The following is a 19,904-nucleotide window of genomic DNA, read 5'->3' on the forward strand; positions in this document are numbered from 1 at the left end:
TAATTTGGCACAAGCATTCACTTGAAAGATGAACTGATAAGATTTTGGTGGTCAAGGTCACTGTACACAAAAAAATGATATTCTGATTTAGAAAAATATTTCACATGATAGTATAAAATGATAAGACATTTTTTAAGCCAATAGTCACCATCCATATTTTAGAATTTGTGTCTTCGTCATAGCAACATCCATATTTTTAGCAGTCTGCTGTCATGGCATCAACTGTCTGGACAGACATGGAGGTAAACGGTAACTTGATTGGTTGGTGGAGGCAGACAAGGAGTGAGTTGGTAATTGTGGTTTAGTTTAGTCTCCAAAATGAATAGAGTAGCTTTTGTCAAATTTGCAGACATCGGTTCATCTTTTTAAACTTCAGAAAATTGCTTAAGTAACATAGATTATTCCTCCATCTACTAAGAAACGCACAAACATTTGAATTGGATTTGTCAAGCTGCAATCTTTGGTGAAACAACACACAATGTGACCCAACTTGTTGACGAACTTCCTGTGTGGTTGTGTAACCCAGATTGAGTAGGAATGTAAAACATTTATTAAAACACAAAGACACTTATTCAGCTTCTTATTTTCATTCACAGATGTAACACTTTTTTATGCATCAAAGAGGAAAAAGGACAAATATGCCTCAAAGTTTTAAGTTTGAAATAGTGTGGATACTCCGCCCCGCTCTCACCCGCCAACACCTCTAATTTAAGCCCTGCTTCCTCCTGTCTATCATCCCCTCTCTTCCGCCTTCCCTCCCTCCCTCCCTCCCTTTCCTTGTCCGTGATTCCTCCCTCTTTCCCAGAATGCAACGCAAGCTGAGCAGACTCAGCTGAGCTATATAAAGGCATAGTAAGGGGGAGGGAGGGCTGCAGTGCAGCAGTAACTGTGCAGACACACATATACGGGGATCCAGGGACAGCAGCCCCTTGCACTGGGATCTAGAGCCACAGCAGGACAGAGAGGTCAGTACAGAGGACAAAGGCTCGGCAGGGGAAGAGCAGGCAGGAACGGCTGAGGAAGAGGTCTGAATTAGTCAGAGGGAGTGATGGGAGGAGATGTCAGAGAGAAAGAGTGGGCAGGGCTGTGTCATGGGATGGAGAGTGGAAATGACAGAGGCAGACACGGAAATAGTAAACTATCATCTGGTTTCTAGAGACATAGTTTAAAATGGTCTACACTTAAGAGAAAACGGTGTATTGCACAGGTCCAGTGTGTCATTCACAGCGATGGTATTCAATGGATTACATAATTACAAAGCTAAAAATATGTTTCACTGTTACTTGGTCTTATTTTTTGCTCTGCCTGCACTTTAATGACATGTCAACGTTGTCCAAAACCTGCAGCCATTAACAGGCATGTTCATACCAGCTTTCTCCAGCCATTCAAGTCCAATGCCATGCTTTCAGGCTTTCAGGCTTTCAGCCCCAGTAACGGTCACTAACAGCTGATTAGTGGCTGAGTGCTATTGATTCTGCTATATATTCGCTGCACATTAAAGAGACCAAAGCTTGAAATTTGAAACACAAACATGTCCACAACAGTCACAGCTTTCACAAACAACATGGAATATCTCCTGCACTGACGTCAAAGGTTCCCCTGTTCTCCCTTAAAGGAACAGTGCCTTTAATTAAACTGCAGAGTACCTTAGTAACCAACTAGTATGCAGGAAGAATGTACTAATGGATAATGTGCTCAGCACTGTGTTTTCACTCCAGTTGCTTCTAAGGTCGGTCAGTCAGTCAGAGCTCCATCACCGTGCGCTTTTTGAGAATGGTTGACACGATACCCCTTAACAGCTGCAGACTGACTGAGTCTTTTTTTAGCTGGGTTGCATGTTAAAAAACAGCAATAAGACATGAGGGGACCAATGGTATCGGGTTCTCTAAACTACTTCTACATTCTGTACTTGAGTGCATGGTATTGCATTTTTTCTGTTTTTGTAAGATAGTCATGCATATTAAGGATCCAGTTCTAGTACCAAATAGAGCTCTGTCTACATGTGATGGAGTCAAGTTCAAACACCTTGGCACATCTCACATATGACACAGCCTCTCTTATATAACATATATAATAATAGTGATGCAGGAAAGCCATGTTTTGTTTCACTGCATAGTTTCCCTTTTGTACTTCTTTGCAGAATTGTGTATAATTTGCACTCCCAAGTGCCCTCCAAAGTTATTTGCACCATATTGGAACCAGAACATGTCTGGCATGCCAAAAAAGCAGCGGACCCATGAAGATGGCACCGTAATAGGCCAGAGGGGGATTCTCAAACTGGCTGTGTGCTGACTCAGATGCCAGCCTCCCAGTGACATTTACGGAGTCCAGGATTTAATGGCAGCTGACATAAAACTGGTCACCTGAGAAGCAGCACCAGCACCACTGAGGGGTATTACAAGTGAGAAGTAGAGAACAAGCTGGGAGCTTTGGTTTAAACTCTGTTAAAGTGGCAAACCAGGAAACAAATGTTAGTTTTAGATCATAGAAATTGACCATTCGCAGCACATATAGCATATTTAAATGTATATATTATATTTTCCTTTGCTGCAGTGTAGTTATAGTGAAACAACTCGTATCTCCTTTCCAACACCCTACAATCCTGAAAGCCTGTTTAATCTGGCACTATACTAACAGATTGGTTTGAAAAGCAGGCATGTGGAATCATGCAAACAGGCGCATTGTCACCAGGTCAAATTCAAGTTTTGTTAAATCTAATCCAACGTCACTCCTCCATTTGTAGCTCTTCTAAAGGAGGGCTAAGAGAAATATAGGAAGGATATGGAATTTAAAAAAATAAAGTCTTCATAGAAAAATGTCTAATTATAGCATGTTTTGGGGGTCAGTATGTCCTGCCCTGGTGACCCTGCCAACTTTGGAGTCACCAAGTAACCTAAGAAATTAGCCCTTTCAATCCAGGTATAAATCTTGTTTCAAATAGCAACTTCTCAGGTTACTTGATGACTTCAGCATGGGACGTATGCAACCCAGGAACAAGCATAATAGCCAAAAGTGGAGTACGCATAGCTATGAAGGTGAAAGTAAAAGACTGATGGTACATAGTCCACATGCTCCACCTAAAACACCTAAAATGACAGCTTCCAAGGTATTTCTTTCAAACTCATTTTCAACCTGCAGCACATGACGCAGACAAGCATGTACTTGAAGATGTCCATGTACGCTGATGTCTCCTCCGCCCTCCTTCCTCATTCCTCTGTCTTTGAGACAGCAAAAGGAGAAGTGTAAACAGGAAACCATGTGGCTGTTGTTTTATTTCGATAAAACTCAGCGCTGTTAATACAAAACTAAGAGGCATTCAGTGCCAGTCAAATCTTAATGGACTAGAATTACCAGTACTTAATTACCTCATTTGCTACAAGCAGCAGCTTCTACTGTCTCTTCTGCAGCAGGTTCGCCGAATCTCAAGGAGCACAAAGGGTTTATTTGTTTTTCAAAACTTATTTAAAAAAGCTTTAACACCATAGGAGAAAAAAACAGGGTTGACATTGAAAGTGTTGAGACATACAGTTAAGACTTATTAATAATGTTATGTTTAATATAACACCAGTGCAGCTTCATTGCTCAGTCTCTATTAATAAAAAGATTGGAAACTGATTTTTCTCTATGCACATACACACATATGCATAGTTGTGGGCACACACATACTACATACACACACATACATACATGCCAGGAATGGTATTATTATTACAATTGCTGCTATTACACTTGAGTTGTGAGTAAAGCACACTGAGTCTGGATTTAAAGGGGACTCTGTCTACAAAGAGCAGGTGACTTTCTCTGAGAAAAGAAAAAAAAAAAAGATAGCAAATTGTTTATGTTATAGTTTTCATATTATTCACTTTGAAATAAAGAATGTTTTAAATTCTGCGGTTTTGATTCTCTTGATGGATAAAACAGCTATATTACAAAAAAAAGCAAATCCACATGGGGAAACGATAGAATGACACTGATTATCCGGCTCCCACAACGTAGAGCAATCTTGCATTCATGGTGGGAAACAAATGGGATAGGACTATAATAAAAGCCTTGTCTAGAAAATTATTGTCAGTTTACTATAACCAATCAAAAAAATATGATGGACTTTGTGTTTCTGCTGCAGTCACATTTCCTGCTGTACTAAATCTGTCTTGTCTGTTCTGTTTTGTTTTTCAGTTGAAGGAAAACACTCAAACGCAACACAATGGCAGGTAATTACTATAAAGTGTTTCAATAAGATTATAAATGTTTTATTTATGATGATTCATTATGTGGAACAAGTTCATTTGTATCTTTATTAATATGTAATGGAGTTAAAAGTAGACTTTTTGTCTTTTTGTAGTTTCTTGAACTCTACTGCCCTCTTTTGGTGATTTTTCAAAGTCAACATTTCACATTTAAAAAGACTGCAAGAAAAAAAAAACTTTTTTATGATACTACATTTTATTGTCAGAAACAAGTTTTGAAATACATTGCGTTAATCATATAAAATAGCTATTATAAATGATCTTTTAGTTTTCATGCTCAGATTTCTAGTTCAGACCTTTCCTGTATTTCCATGTGAACACCTGGCTAATCGAAACATTAGGTGGCAACAGTTGCCATGCCAACTTTGTCTCAGTAATAACACAAAAGTACACCAAAGCAAACCAGTTGGACCAACTGACGCTGTGGTCTGCAGTCAAAAATGGAAAATACATGTGCTGTTTCCTCCACATTAAACTCTCGAAATGGTTTGTTACAAAATTCCTTTTCTTTGCGAATTTAACTTTTTTAATGGAGAAAAAAACCATCTCTTACCGTGTATGGATTTATAACCTCTTCTGTCCATTCTCATTTCAGACAAAATTAAAGATGCCAAGATCATCTTTGTTGTGGGTGAGTATGCACTGAGCCGCTTAACGCAAGAACGCAGTCGTCTCTTTCGTGCTGCAGTGATGCTTTTTGTCTTTCTTTTTCAGGTGGGCCCGGCTCTGGAAAGGGCACCCAGTGTGAGAAGATAGTCACAAAGTACGGCTACACCCACCTGTCATCTGGAGACCTGCTCCGTGCTGAGGTGGCGTCTGGCTCTGAGAGGGGCAAGCAGCTCCAGGCCATCATGCAGAAGGGAGAGCTCGTACCCCTGGTAAGACAGGGAAATTACATTTTAATGTAATGATGTTCATAAAAAATATTGCTCTTACCTTTTGCAAATTACTGATAAGCAAGGATCACTTTCTTTATCTGCAATTCCAAACAAATGTGTGCATAGATAGAAGAGAAGTTTACGTTTTTTTGGTGTCAGAAGAGCCATATCATAGTGAAGGCTGATCCTAATGTTTCGGTGATGCTTGCAGGACACAGTCTTAGACATGATTAAGGACGCCATGATCGCCAAGGCTGATGTCTCCAAGGGCTACCTCATTGATGGCTACCCCCGTGAGGTGAAGCAGGGAGAGGAGTTTGAGAAGAAGGTAGGAGATGTTCAATTATAATTCATCCCTGCATCAATGGAAAAAATAAATAAATAAAAACTTCAATTAGAAAACTCTTTTTTTATTTTTTTATTATCCCAGATCGGCAAACCCTGCCTGCTGCTGTACGTTGATGCCAAAGGAGAGACCATGGTCAAGAGGCTTCTGAAGCGCGGTGAGACCAGCGGCCGCTCTGATGACAACGAGGAGACCATCAAGAAGCGCCTGGACTTGTACTACAAAGCAACTGAGCCAGTCATCGCCTTTTACGAGGGCCGTGGTATCGTCAGAAAGGTGCATATGACAGCTACGACAGTGGAAAACCAAAATGTGAATCGTGTGTAAAATCGAACATGAATTCTTACTCATGGTGTCATCTCTCTTCGCTCAGGTCGACTCGGAGCTGCCAGTGGATGAAGTCTTCGCCCAAGTCTCCAAGGCTGTTGATGCATTGTAGTAAAACAACATAACTGGATGAGCTGTGTCTGGTTGTTGTTTCACTTTTGAGTTTCCTCAATGTAATTTTTTATAAGGACTAAACATGATCAACAACAGCAACAATACACTTCCAGTACTTATCTGGCTTAAAAAAAAAAATGGAAGGCCATCAAAGATGCCTTAACTCTAATCCTACTCCAGCAATAACTATCTAAAGTTTAAAAGTCACACAACAATGAGTACTTAAGGCAGCATCTGGGAATATATTTTTCTTTAAATATATATATAATTTATTATATATAAGTATTGCTTCCGTTCTGTGCTGAACATGTATGTCAATGGCTCTACTGTGGCTCATAGTGTCGGCTATACAGGAAGTGTCAACCACCTCTGAACCCTGAAGGCACCACGCTCTGGGACAAACCAGCACTTTCCACTATCTTGTTTTTCCTTCTTTAATGCTGCCATGTAGAGACCAGAGTTCATGACTCTTTTATCATCGTGCCATTGAACAACAGGAGAGATCCCCCACTGTGGAACAACTGATGAAACTCTGTTTACATGTCCATTGACAGGACCTTTTAAATTACTTTTCTCAACCACCATGGACTTAAACACAGAAATGTTTTATTGTTTTTCTATTTTTTTCATTAAGATGTACACATGTAACATGGGTGTCTATAATGTGAAAAAAAGAAAATTAAAATAGCCTATAATGAAAAAGATTTGATAATATATCAGTGGTGACTGTGTATAAACATTTCAGAGCTGCACTTTGCAAAATATGTTGCTAATATTTCCAGACTGACATTGTGAGTAGTCCTGGACCAACACGTAAACTCACATTAAAAAACACTTTGATAATGTTTCCAAGTTGGAAAGGGAAACACTTTTCTATTCAGCTGGATGAAGGTCCCGGAGCCTGTAGACACAACAGGATGCAGGATATGCTGTGACGGCCATACTTAACTGCTGTTAATATCATTTTTTCGTTGAGGACCTGATGACCAACTGGTCTTCCTTCACCTTTCACCTTCCTCTCTCTCTCTCTCACATACACACACACACACACACACTTCCAGCTGGACGAGCAAGCACTGCAGCAGGTATCCGGACTAGTCTCCAAGGAGAGCTCTGATCATGACTCCGGGCTGCAGGGGTGAGGAAGAGGAAAACGGCCTCTGAGGGCGCACAGGATGTGTCCAGAGGAATGTCAGTCACAGAAGGCGTCTGTGAGCACTTTCATAAAGTCATCGAGGATGCTGCTTGAATGCGAGGAATGCCGCTCTTACCTAATAAAGGTACAAAACAAAGGGGAAGATTGGAGGGTGCAGTGGAATTTATCACGTACGACAACCAAAGAAAGACAGAGGTACATGTCTGTGAATGTGGGAGAGAGACAGAGTGTCACCATGTGTGTGGATTTCACAACATTCCTACAGTTTGGGCCATTAAACCAAGATTAACCCCTTATAAAGTCTGAGAAACACTTCATGAACTAACATTTAATAGAAAACATTTAATCATTCAAGACAACTGAAAATTTGTTTAAAACCACAGTATGAAGGATTTTAAAACATTTTACTTTAGCGCCCCCCTGTGGTCATCTAAAAAACGACAGCAGTGGACAAGTCACCACTTTCAGTGCCATCCAGTCTGTGATCAAATGAAAATACAACAGCAATGCAAAAGGCCTACAATAAAGGAATAGCCAGGTTTATTAATTCCAGATATACTCATCTATTCATTTTAAACTCTCAAATATATTAAATGATCAATGCATCATGATTTTGTAAAGTAATAACACACTATTCAATAAATGTTAGGACCCACATGAATAAAAAGCGTGGAGCAGATTTTGTGTTATTGCATGCAGAAAGTTGTCAACAAAATAATTCGTTTTTCACCTACCAACAGACCTAATGGCCAGCTCTGGGAAATGTTCTCAATCACCATGGAGGTTAATAAGAACATTTTCAAAAAAAACTTTCTCAGTGTAAGACTTCCACCAAGCTAGATAAGATTATCCGAAGGGGGAAAAAAAATGTCTGCAGGCTATAAAAGTGTGTTCACTTATTTGTAACTGCAGAGTCTTACATCAGCAGTCTTGCATCAGCTATGAATACCACAGTTTGGTATCCCCTACTAGGAAGAAAATTCAATTAGTAACACAAAATGAATGAGATGGAAAACGTAGCATGTGGCAGTTTAAAAAAAAAAAAAAAATCTTAAGTTTGCCTCAAACATACTGTATGCATGATAATTTTACTTGTGCTCCCTCCATCCACCAGAGGTCCCCAGCATCTCTCTTTCTCTCTGTAGCCAATCTGCCACACCCACCTCACCTGCTCCCAATTTCCTCAATCTGCTCACCTGCAGCCATTTTGCAATCAGCCCGCTCAGTAATTTCACTGTCAGCTTGCTGGTGGGCTACGTCTTACGTTTTCTTGAGGTCTGTTTCTTTGTCAATCTGCCTTCGACCCAGGTTGGGATTTAGACTTCTGTACTTCTGCCCCCCCCCTGCCCCCCCTCCACCTTTAAAACCCTGGCTGAAAGTTACTTGCAACTTTATAGCTGGAATTAACCAGGACCACTCGCATACCACAAACCTCTCTGCACTTCCAGCAAAAACCCAGAATTACATTGAAAAGTGAGATATGACTTTGCGAAGGGGACTTTTCCATAATGAGTTAGTTTAGCTTCCTTAAGGGATTGCAGATGTACCATAAATGACTCTGTAAGGGCGATAAGCTTTTGTTCATCTTGTATCAGACTGGGATATTACCAGTGCGAGGCCATGCGTCAGATCCCCCCTTGGAGGACGATAAGGAAACGACTAAGCCGGCGCATACTCTTTATTCTCTCCGTCTTCGCCCTGCTGTGGACTGGTGTGGTGGCTGGCACCACAGAGACCCAGTGGCACCGTGCGGGAACCAGCGTCGACCTGCGATGAAAGACGATGGCCGATTGTTTCCTGTTATTGAAAAACTACTCATGGGTGGGGGTGGCGAGTCGGGGGAGGAGGAGGGAGGGTAGTATTTCAGGCTCCAGTAGTGCTACTGTAGAAGCGTCCTTTAGCTGGTCTCAGATGTGATCGAGTACCCGAGGTGAATGCCAACCATGACGTATTCCTCAGCTGCTGAATGCACGCCGTGTGAACTACCAGAGGACCGCAGTCATTTAAGCACCAAAGAACACAAGCAGCATAAAATTGTCTCCACTTAGTGTCGTATCCCGTGTGCATTTCTTTGTTCGTGCTGCCGGAAAGAATGAAGTCAAATTTAGAGTCAAGACAGAATATCAACTAGTCTTAGAAAACAGGGCTCTTTGTGTGACTGTGGGAGCTTCTAGAGTTCTCCAAGATGGAGTTTAGTTATTCATGAAATGCTTGTGATCTGCTTGGATTTCCAGGTTAGGACCGTTTTACTTCATCAAATTCATGTAACTTATTATATTTGATTACTTTTCCAACCAATGTGTTGAAGTGGGAAAGTCGTAAAAGTAAATGTAACCTTGGCTGTGCTAACCTCACCACGGTACTCAGCACTGATTGCTATCAAACTTTTATGAAACGTTCTTCAGTAGAACTTCAGTTAAGATCGGAATGTTTGGATTTTAAAGCAACTCAAGTATGTCGATCACATCTGACTGCAGTAAAGGAAAAATGTTCCAATAACCTTCAACTAAGTCTGGAGCCGAGTACTGTTCACAAAGTATTGACACTAGTTCCTGAATGGCTTTTTTTAGATATCTCATTGTGTTATCCATCGACTACTTTGGCGTGGTTGGTTAGAGTAATGGACATTGATTTGACCAATCAAAAACAAACGCCTGAGCACATATTAGAAAACAAATGGAGCCTGTGTAGATGTACGCAGAAAACATTCCTGATTGGAGAAAAGATGCAAAGCAATAGAAGGATTATTACAGTGTATTCTTCGACAAGCTTTTTACCAAAAATAATATATTTAGATGTCACTCCTTTGTCATTACCAACATTTTGAACAGTAACTGAGGTCATTTCAGTTTTCAGTAATATAATTGATTTAAAATTTTGTTTATTTTGTCATTTAATTGCATGGAACTGGTTACTCCCCAACACTCTTCTTTTTATAGTGCCTTGCACATGGGAATTATGAGATTACGATTTAAATTTATTAACGTCGACATCAATGATGTTTAATTTATAGTAGGTGCAGACCAAAGGCATCACTGGTTCCTTTGCAGGCCTATACTGAAGGTTTGTGTTTACCATATTGAGCTGTACTCAATCTATAACAAACACTTCTTGTTTTGTCCTGCAACTGTAATTCTCTCCTCTGATGTGCAGATACGATGTTAAAGCAGATAGCACTCAGGAACAAGAGCAAATCCAAATAAAAAAAAGCTGAACTGCCTTTTTTCACTTGTGTTAACACTTTAACAGACTTATTGAGCCCACACAGAGGGAAAGAGAGGTAAACAGAAACAGTTGTAATATTTTTTTCTTCAGCATTTTTTTTTTTTTTTTAAATTATAAAGGCTTTTGTAGCATTGTTGCTGTTTTTCTTTTTTTCTGTTTGTCTTCCAGTAGACTTTGTGGGGAGCTGATTTGATGGGACGATGACTCCTCCGAGTCTGTTCAGTTCAGAAAGGATGTTGTGTCTACTGTGTGCAGCTCTTACTCTTTCTTTGTGACCGTGCAGCAACTGAAGATAAACACCGGTCCAAGATAAGCTCAAGCTTTTTCTCCGTTTTGGGGTTTCATAAGTATAACGTAGGGATAAGGATAAAGTAAATAACCTATGACAAAAATTTAAATAATTTTTTAATATATACACATATAATTCTAAATGTTACTTCAAATTCACAGATTTCATTTGGGGAAAAAAAAAACGTTCTTGCAGTTACATGAATTATCTTATTTTAACTGATCGAATCTCCTATCAAAGACTGTGCATGAACAGACTGAACTGAACTAGATGAATCTACTTCATGAAGATGTTTTAGCATGTCACAAGTGTGAGTAATAAACTTGAATGATGGCTAAATTCTATTTAGCTGCTGTGGAGAAGCCAAAGATTAGACATAAAAGCCCAACTGTGTAATGCAAAAAAACTGTTTTTATGAAAAGTGTTTTGATAACAACAAAATGAAACGAAGTGCAGTGGGAACAGACAGCGGTCGTGACTCAACCATCATCTATGATTCTGCCGAAGAAACTTTAAAATGAAGGCAGATGTGAACTTTAGATTTGTGCGTCCATAAGGAGACTATAACCTCCCTCAAATCACCCCTTCATGAACACCATGTTTAACTCTACAGTTAAAGAAATAGTTAAGGTTGGAGTTAGTTTCATTTTTCATAACAAAAACTTTCAAAAAACTTATTGCTTTAAAAGTGACATAATTGGCTGAATAAAACTTAAAGACAACATTCATAAACACTCATAAAATGTCCTTCATGTTCCTGACAGATGATGGTGTCATGTTGGTCTTATGCACAACATTTTAAGTGAAGTGTTACTGAAAAACAGTGTCATTAAAAATAGCATCTGTAACGGCACCTGCTAAATAATTTGGACTAAAATAGACTTGCCAATATTTTTTAATTACACATCTGTTTCCTAAGGGTAGTCCATAAAATATAGCAACGACCTTTAACTGATAATAGGTGTGTAATTTTCGTAACTTCACTGTAATGACAATAAAATTGCTTCCCTGAGGTATACAAAACTCACTTCTGGATGAAAAGATTATACGTGAGTCTGGGGAAAAAAAACTATGTGAACAGATGTGTGATGGAAAAAAGAAAATTTAAGTAGATGCTGCAAAAATTCTAACATCATGAAATCATCAGCTCAGGGCAGCTTGGACTTTAAGAACTATTTGAAGATATGCAGGTGAAGAAAAACTGCAGGTCAGAATCGGAACCCTCTTGACACTAACACAAGAGGTCACCACACAAGACAATATTAACTCGGCATACTCATTGAGCATGCCGTCGGCAAAATGTGTTTCACTGTGTTGTATGCCAGATGTGTTGTGTACTGTGCAAGTAGAGGTCTGCAAACATACAGATCATCGTGTGACTAATAGTACATCTATTAAATGTAGTTCATGTAGAACAATGTAGAGTTCATCTTTAAAAATGTTTTTTTTTTTAATCATTATCTGTTGTGTTGCCACACTCGCAACTGTTGTTTAAATACGAGGGAATATTCAGGCATTTCATCACACTGACACTAATATATTAAAAAGAATCTAACAAAACATTTGGGTTTGAGCAAAATGTGAGGTAGCGATGCTTTGGGCTGTCTCAGAATGAAAGTCACAGTTTCCTGTATTAGACAAAAATAAAACCGGCTGCATTCTTTGAGCCATGTGATTTACAGGAAAATGAAAGTTTGTGCAAAAACATATGGTTGTGGTTCTGTAAATATTCACGTGGTTGTGGTTAGGAAAAAGATCGACTCATCCTGCCTTGTAATTCTGCCAAAACATTTCCTTCGTACTTGGTCTCGAAAACCTCTGTTGCGGGACCTTGGTCACATCCCGTCACATGGCATTTACGTACTTGTAAATTTCAGGCTTACATTTTTTTAAGTTTCACACCTAGACAGCCCAAAGCGTGGCTATGTCACGTTTTGCGGTAGTAGACTGCCGTGTCTATTTCACGCTTGCCTTGATGCTGAGTTGCAAACAAATGAATACGCATCTACTCTATTGGTCAGGTAAAGACAGCCATATTAATGTTGGATGTTTAGTGCTTGCCCAAAAAAGTTGAACTGTTATGACTTCCTAACGTGCGTCCACATAATTTATATCCTTTATGGCAAAATCCTGGCTAGTTTATTCACCTTGTGTCCACAAATCCTAGTCCACATTGGAAAGTCCAATTTGCCACAAGTGCATACGGAGAATTTCTTTCTTTCTTTCTTTCTTTCTTTCTTTCTTTCTTTCTTTCTTTCTTTCTTTCTTTCTTTCTTTCTTTCTTTCTTTCATCATCATCATCATCATCCTGTGGGTTAATTTTACCATTTGTAAACATTATCATAAAACCCCTCCCAAAAAAACAGTGACATTTTGTCCTTTCTATTCTAACTGTGACCTACACTTGATAAGATTTGACTGCAGTATTTTTGACTGACATTCTTCATGGGTTTAAAGCTGTATACATTCCTGCTGAGTCGATTTAAAGTGATTGACAGTAAGTGCTGGGACAGGGGGATCGCTTATTAAACGGAAAAAACCCTCCGGTGGGCGGGGTGCTAAAGTAAATCTGCACCGCCCAGCGCAGCACAAAAAGTTTGGAAAGTCCTGGCATTGCTCCATTGCTGAATATAGCCATATACTCGCTCGTGGATTATAAACTTTATTCAAGAAAGATACCTGCTTCAAAAGTAAGTGTTTCTGATTCAGAAGTGTGTGCTTACTTTTCGTTTTGAGCCCTGAGGGATGTGTGCTCCCTTTTTTTATTTCTCTGTCAGCCTAGATGGCAGTAGCCAATCTTTTTTCTTGATTCTCGACCAGAACTTTTAATGTCCGTTTTAAAACAGAGCCGATGATGAGTTCAAGTAACGGTGGGAAATGCCAATTATTAGACTTTTGAAAGTAAGAAATCATACACGAAAAGGCTTGTAGTTGTTTTTAAGAGCTCTTCCCGTATCAGTATTGCGCCTCATTAGTTCCGTTATTAGGCTATTAGTTCATCAACTGAACTCAACTGCTTGTTTTATCAACCAAACCGAGATTTTTTTTTATTTATTATTCAATCCCTAAAGTACCCTTTTTGTAGTTACACTTGAAGACAATTTTCTTTTCCAGTAAGATGTCCAGAGAAACATAACGATCATTTTTTGTTTTCCTGTGGAGCTGCACAAACAGTTTACACAGGCTCTTCCTCTCCCTCTATATGAATTATATAACAAGAGCCGTCTCCCTCTTATCTGATCTTGGCATTGTGATATTATTTAAAGAAAGCGATGCCGTAGTGCTTCCTGAAACGGTCGGCCCAGAAGTGGAGTGACCAGCAGATAACCCCTGGTGTCAGTCCCTCATTGTGCACCAGGAAGACGGACAGAAATATTGTGGGTTTGTCTCATGAGGAAATTCCTGCCATCCTATGTGGGAATGTAAGAAATGGAAGCAGCATGTCTCTCACTGTCAGTGTTGAACAGCTTGTATAAATGACCTGTGGATATAAATGACCTTTTATGGGTTCTCTGTTGTAATCACGTTGGTGCAGGTCAAGAGAGTTTGAGTATTTTCTCGGTGGAAAACTAGACTTTTAATATTCATGTTAATCAACCACAGTTATGACTCCATGTATGGTTAATCAGCACCATGGGGTATATTTGTATTATGTTATGTTAACCTTTTCATGACACAGTCTTGGGTTTGGATACTTGTTTCAACATGCAGGCTGAGTATGAGTGACGTACAAGAGATTAGAAGTTGGTCTTTATCAGCCATCACTTCTCCTCACTGTTTCCCCCCCTTCTCCCCTCCCCCCCTTCACCTTTCAACCTTTCTAACCTTGATATCTTCTGCTCTTCCACTACCGCAGTCATTGCTGCTCCGCCACCAGCCAAGGACACTTCAAGCACCGACCGAGTGTCTCCACACCCCTGAGACTGAGACTCAGCTCGTACCGTCACCTGAAACTTAAACGGAGATGGAAGGTTATGTGACACGGTTTGCTCTGCTTCTGTGCACCATTGCAGCATCTGGTAAGTCAAACAGCTGATTTTCATTTTTTAAAAAAAAAATCTTTATGGTTTTTTTGCTAAAACTGTTAAGTGAAAAGTTTGCAGACTTAAGGCCACGGTTTTTTAGAATATTTTTATGCCTCCATGGAATATTTCCATCAACCTGGAGTTCAAAGGTAGATATTAATCTTGTCCTGGCCTTTTGTTCTGACGTCATTTCAATCTCAAGACATAAAAGAGCATTATTTGCTTTGGTTTTTCTTGCACACTAAATCAGGATTTTACAGCTGGTGTGTTGGGAGAGGTTATGTGCAAAACAGTTGTTGTTGAGACTCTACAATGATGGTTTATCCTCCCAGCAAGTCAAAGATTAGACGCACAGCTCAAAACCAATGTAGCTCGAAATGGTGTTCAGACTACTGAATCACAGAGTCACCCTGGGACGCATTTGCTTGTGTAGTTTTTCAGATTTCAGTGATTTAAAAAAAACAACAACAAAAACCCAAAATTCTTTTAAAGACAGTTCGGGTACAAAAAAACAAGAAAACATTTGGATGCTCGTAGGTTTTATGTGATCCGTCTGTGGCACACTCCCTCCATTGGCTGCATGTGGCTACCCATATCAAATTCAAACCTGTAATCCTACAAGGTGTCAAAGGGATCAGAAACCCTCCCTCTCCCCGCAGGCCATAATCCAACTTCACAGTCTTACCACTGCTCTGCAACGCTGCTTCGGGGTGTTTGTGCCCCACTTTCCTGCAGCAATATGGCCTTCAGGGTGACCACATGTCCGTGTGCTTTTCAATTCATAAAACACCGCTAACGAGAAAGGCTTTCGGAGAGGGCAGAACTCCAAAAAAGCCAACAGTGCACTCTTCTATGATATGCAAATCTGCAGCTGCAAACCACTATAAATGTTGGGACATATTTTCAAAGCTGTTAGGATGATGTAAAAAAAATGTTTTGTGCCTAAGTGAAGCCTCACATCTCAGCAGTTGTACCGGTTCTGTTTGAGTTTGAGCGAGTACACCTATGAACGTGGATTATAACATGGAGTCGTTGCATTACGAGAATGGCCTATGTTTTGTCACTATTGAATTTTACTAACATGTTTAACATGTGTGGCATCTACTGTAGTTAGCATGCAATATAATAAAACAAAATAAATCGTGGATCTGCCTCCAAAATGTAATGCCAATGCTTAATGGGCCTCTGCTACACCGTTTCACTGTTGCATGAAAATCAGTTTGGTTTTTTCTTGCATTCAGTCTGATTGTGATAAAGTTTAAAATGTTAAAAGTATGAAAAACTGCACACATCTTTCCATTTCAAGCATCTTTTTTTAACGGGAGTATAAAGTAAAATTTTGCCTCATGCTCTAAATGTCATAAAAGAAAGAAGAATAAACCCTGCTGTTATTGAAGACAGTTTCAACATTAACTGTCAGAAAATAAACTTGTCTAAATTAATTTGTAAATGCTGTGAGCTACTTGGAGGTGAAACAAACACTTTGGTGCCAAATAACCTTTTCTGTGCTTCATTTCTGAAAAACACACACCAGAAAAATAAAGTGGCATTTTCAACTTGCCTTTTAAATAAGGCAAAATGTCCCTGGCAAGCACACATCACTGTTAAGATTACGTGCCAGAAAAACAAGCATGTTCCCTGAATCTGGCTTCACTGCTGACCTACTGTATGACAAATCACAATATTGCCACTAGTGCTAAACACCCTCTCAGCAGGGGTGCCGGTGGCAGGGATACAGAGGGATTTTTTTTGCCAACTGGCAGACCTATGGAGAGTTGACCTTATGTAGCTTGCACCGCAGGGGATCAGTCTCGCTGTCTGCTGGTGGAGTCTGTAAGGAGCTGTTTAGCTCAGCCTTAATTGCCTCTATGACACATAGTTCTGTACTCGCTATAATTTTTTTTCTGTCTTGAATGAGGCTCCAAGGATTTTAATTTTCTCCTCTTTATTTTTGCATCTGCTACAGCAGCTTTAAATGAAGACCTAGAGGGAGCTGTGACTCTGTTCTCAGACAGCAGGGTACTCCAACCCCGTGTACTGTAGGTTTGAAGCATTAATCAAAACATGGATGTGACACGTATGATTTCCTGTATCTCAAGTTCGGTTTAGTCATCATTTTTAGTGCAGTGTTCTCATTAATTTGTCATTTTCTCTGACGTTATCTCCCAGGCTCATTACTGTGTTTCTGCTGAGCAAATCAAGCACAGACATGTGGCACGCTACAGCCAAGAGTATGAGCTATAGGAAATCATATTTCCAGACTGATGCTGAATATGGAGATGTGGAAAAAAAAAAAAAAAATACATCACCACTGTGATTCCAGGGCTGTTTATTTATTAGAATCCCAGCCAGATGCAAGTCGCTGTGGGAGCGGGCATGATATGAAAGCTACTCAAAAGAAGAAGTAAACATAGAAAAAGTAAATCAAAAATAGCCTGCAGTCGGCCACAAATCCCATGACACTCTTGGCCAACTGCAGGCAATGGTATATTGTGTTTTGCTCGAGCTCAGTGTTGCTTTAACTTTATTTAAGCTTTTTATACGTGTGACCCCCTGTCAGCTCCTTGACATCAGACTTATAAACTCATCTTGTGATGTCTGGAGCGTGGTCTGAATGCACAGCAGCTATTAAAGGAATACAACCCCCCCCCCTCCACCTCCTTCTGGACAGATTGCCTGTATAGCTATAGATATCATAGATGCATCATATATATATATATATATATATATATATACACATTGTATGATAGATATACAACCTTGCAAAGTGACCCTATGAAGCCAGATGATGAAAATTTGAGGCTGTGTCTGAAATAGCGTATTTCCCTTAGTACATTCATATGAAGTGCACTTACATGTTAGTACACTTGTGTAGTATGCAAATTTTGACACAGTAGTGTCTCAAATTGTACACTGCTGTACTGCACTTTTTACCGTAACATTTGAATGCATCACCTGCCAACATACATATGCTGGCTTTAAATATTAGTCCCAGAAACGATGCACACAATAAGCATACCGAAGGCTTCTATCCAACAGCAGCATGGCATACGCATAACATATAGTATTCATATACCTTAGTACACTTACTCGTGGAGTACTTGAATTTCAACTTGGTAGTGTTTTGTCAAGTTGCACACTTACAGGAAATAATCATAGCATTTGAATGCATCGCCTGCCGACAAATCTGCTGGCTTTAATTATTTTACCCTTAAATGAACGTGACTTTGTGTCCTCTCTTTAGCACGGAATAAACACACTGATGGCCGCTATCCATGTTGGTACCTCGTAAAAAAATGAACACTTTACTGTGATGTTACGCAACATCTGTAGCTTCCTCAGAAGCCGTAATTTGTACGTAGCCAAGATGGCAACCATGGAGTGTAGAAAGTGTCCAGTGTTTCACACTTCACTTTTGGACGGTTTTTTTTTTTTTTTTGCACATTTCCATACTTGTCAGTGTGAATGCACTTATCCACTCAAAGAAGTGAGTGTTAAGTAAGTATATTATTTGGGACATTTATATATGTTTGCACTCATACATACTTATCCTGCTCATTTTCTAATATTGGCACGATTAATGCTCCCTGCAGCTCCCCCTGGTCTCTTGTTATGTATTCATGTACCGTCAGACAGATGAATTAATTGAGGAATTGGTATTGTGGAGTTACGCTGTTAAATTTCTTGGCAACAGTTTAGTAATACAATACTTGCAGACGATGGCTTGATCCTTAATATTCCCACTGGCTTATCAATGCACTGCTGAGTCGTTCTAATACCAAAGGATGGAAATATTATTCCTGTTTCATTTAATCTTTCATTGAAATTACACTATCTCACTAATCCAGCAAAATTTACAGACTACAGATGATATAATATTCTGGATGCCTCACAGCCAACTATGGGTGAAATCACAGTAAAATTGTGATTATCTCGTTAAGCCCACCAGACTTCGATTCTCCTGCTCTAACACTGACTTGCTGTCTGCCTTTCTTAAGCTTCAGGCAGAAGAATCGAGACGCAACTTTTAATCTTACCCTGCAATTTGACAAACGCAGATGAATTCGGTTTTGAAGTCCTGTTTTCATCATCTCTGGATATCTGATATCAACCCCTGCCTATGCCTTACAAACCTAAAAAGGATCTTTCACCTCACACCAAATTCTCTTTTGTGTTGGGGATCAGTGAGGCCTCTCTTTCTTGTTTGCAGCTCATCCATATTCTCTGGGCAGCCTTCTGTCAGGCTCCAATAAAGCAGACAACATCACACTGGTCTTAGTTTCACTAGTCTGCCTCCCTGTGAGGATAGTTGTGTTCAAAATGTTGCTGTTTGTTTTGAAGGCCTCACATGGTCCAGCCTACATGTTTATCTCGGTGCGCCTGTGGTGCCACAATTGATCTGAATGCCTTTAGTTACTTTACTGGGGTATTTCTTTGTGGCAAGATCATATCGACAGTGATTCCTTTGCAACAGGGAATTTGTTATTCATTTCTGTTCGGTTAGCTGAGTCCTTCTTTTTTTAATAAACAAGCTCAAGATCTGCCATTTTCTGTCTTCTGGCTGCCTGTTCTTATATTTGATTTGGACATAAGCCTCTTTTAGTCTTGTTTGTTCCAGTCGGTCTGTAGTACTGTTACTGTGACACTTCAATGCAACTATGTTGTTTCAAGGCATTTATTGCAGATAAAGTGGGACCTTTTCTCCATGGACGTGTCTCCGATTAGGGCTGGGTACCATCTGGATGATGGGTTTTTTTTTTTCTTGCATCAGTTTTATAAAATCCATTTTAACAAACACAAAATTACATTACACATTACTGTACAATGTTTTATTTTTCATGCAGGGGAGCTACAATACATACTGATCCTTCCAAGCACCTCAAATGCTATCGCTAGACACTGTAATTTACAAATGTTCCCAAAATGCCTCACATGATACCAGTTGCCATGAGCTGGTTGACTGCGCACAGAGAAGACTGTAGATACTGTATCACACGCAGCTCAGACAAGTGTGACCAAAACGTAGTTTATAAAGAGTCAAATAAGCTGTCCTGATTTAAGATTTACCAAAACCAAGTGAATTTACCTACTTTGGCGGGACATCCAAGTAGAGCCTTGGTTTGGTAAACACAGCAAAGGTCCAGACTTTTAGTTTGTTGTCTTAGTGAAGCTCAAAAAAGAAAAAATGTCTAGATTTGTCTTTTATAAGACCTTCTTTACGCATTTAAGGTGTTTAAACCCAAAAAGCCCACGCCCTCAGTTTGCAAGGCCTTTCTGTTTTAAATCTTCAGTCTCCA

General features: G+C 39.6%; 2 protein-coding genes across 2 annotated transcripts in view; both read left to right on the forward strand.

Annotated features, from left to right (window-relative positions):
• The first annotated feature begins 856 nt into the window (after nt 1–856).
• Nucleotides 857–5,928, forward strand: ak1 (adenylate kinase 1). Its single transcript, XM_069171457.1, has 7 exons — nt 857–965; nt 4,177–4,211; nt 4,843–4,878; nt 4,962–5,125; nt 5,337–5,453; nt 5,556–5,747; nt 5,845–5,928. The coding sequence occupies exons 2-7, from the start codon at nt 4,205–4,207 to the stop codon at nt 5,908–5,910; spliced, it is 582 nt and encodes a 193-aa protein (XP_069027558.1). The 5' UTR covers nt 857–965; nt 4,177–4,204; the 3' UTR covers nt 5,911–5,928.
• Nucleotides 5,929–13,177: 7,249 nt separating this feature from the next.
• The window catches only part of eng (endoglin), a 39,825-nt gene continuing 33,098 nt past the window's right edge, over nt 13,178–19,904 (forward strand). The window contains exons 1-2 of the mRNA XM_069171470.1: nt 13,178–13,272; nt 14,439–14,601. Coding sequence (XP_069027571.1) covers nt 14,547–14,601 — 55 coding nt within the window. The 5' untranslated portion in view covers nt 13,178–13,272; nt 14,439–14,546. The remainder of the gene's footprint in view (nt 13,273–14,438; nt 14,602–19,904) is intronic.

This window comes from Embiotoca jacksoni, unplaced genomic scaffold, assembly GCF_022577435.1.
Source record: "Embiotoca jacksoni isolate LCO1_2020_lvr unplaced genomic scaffold, fEmbJac1.0.p SCAF_10, whole genome shotgun sequence".
Taxonomy (NCBI): domain Eukaryota; kingdom Metazoa; phylum Chordata; class Actinopteri; family Embiotocidae; genus Embiotoca; species Embiotoca jacksoni.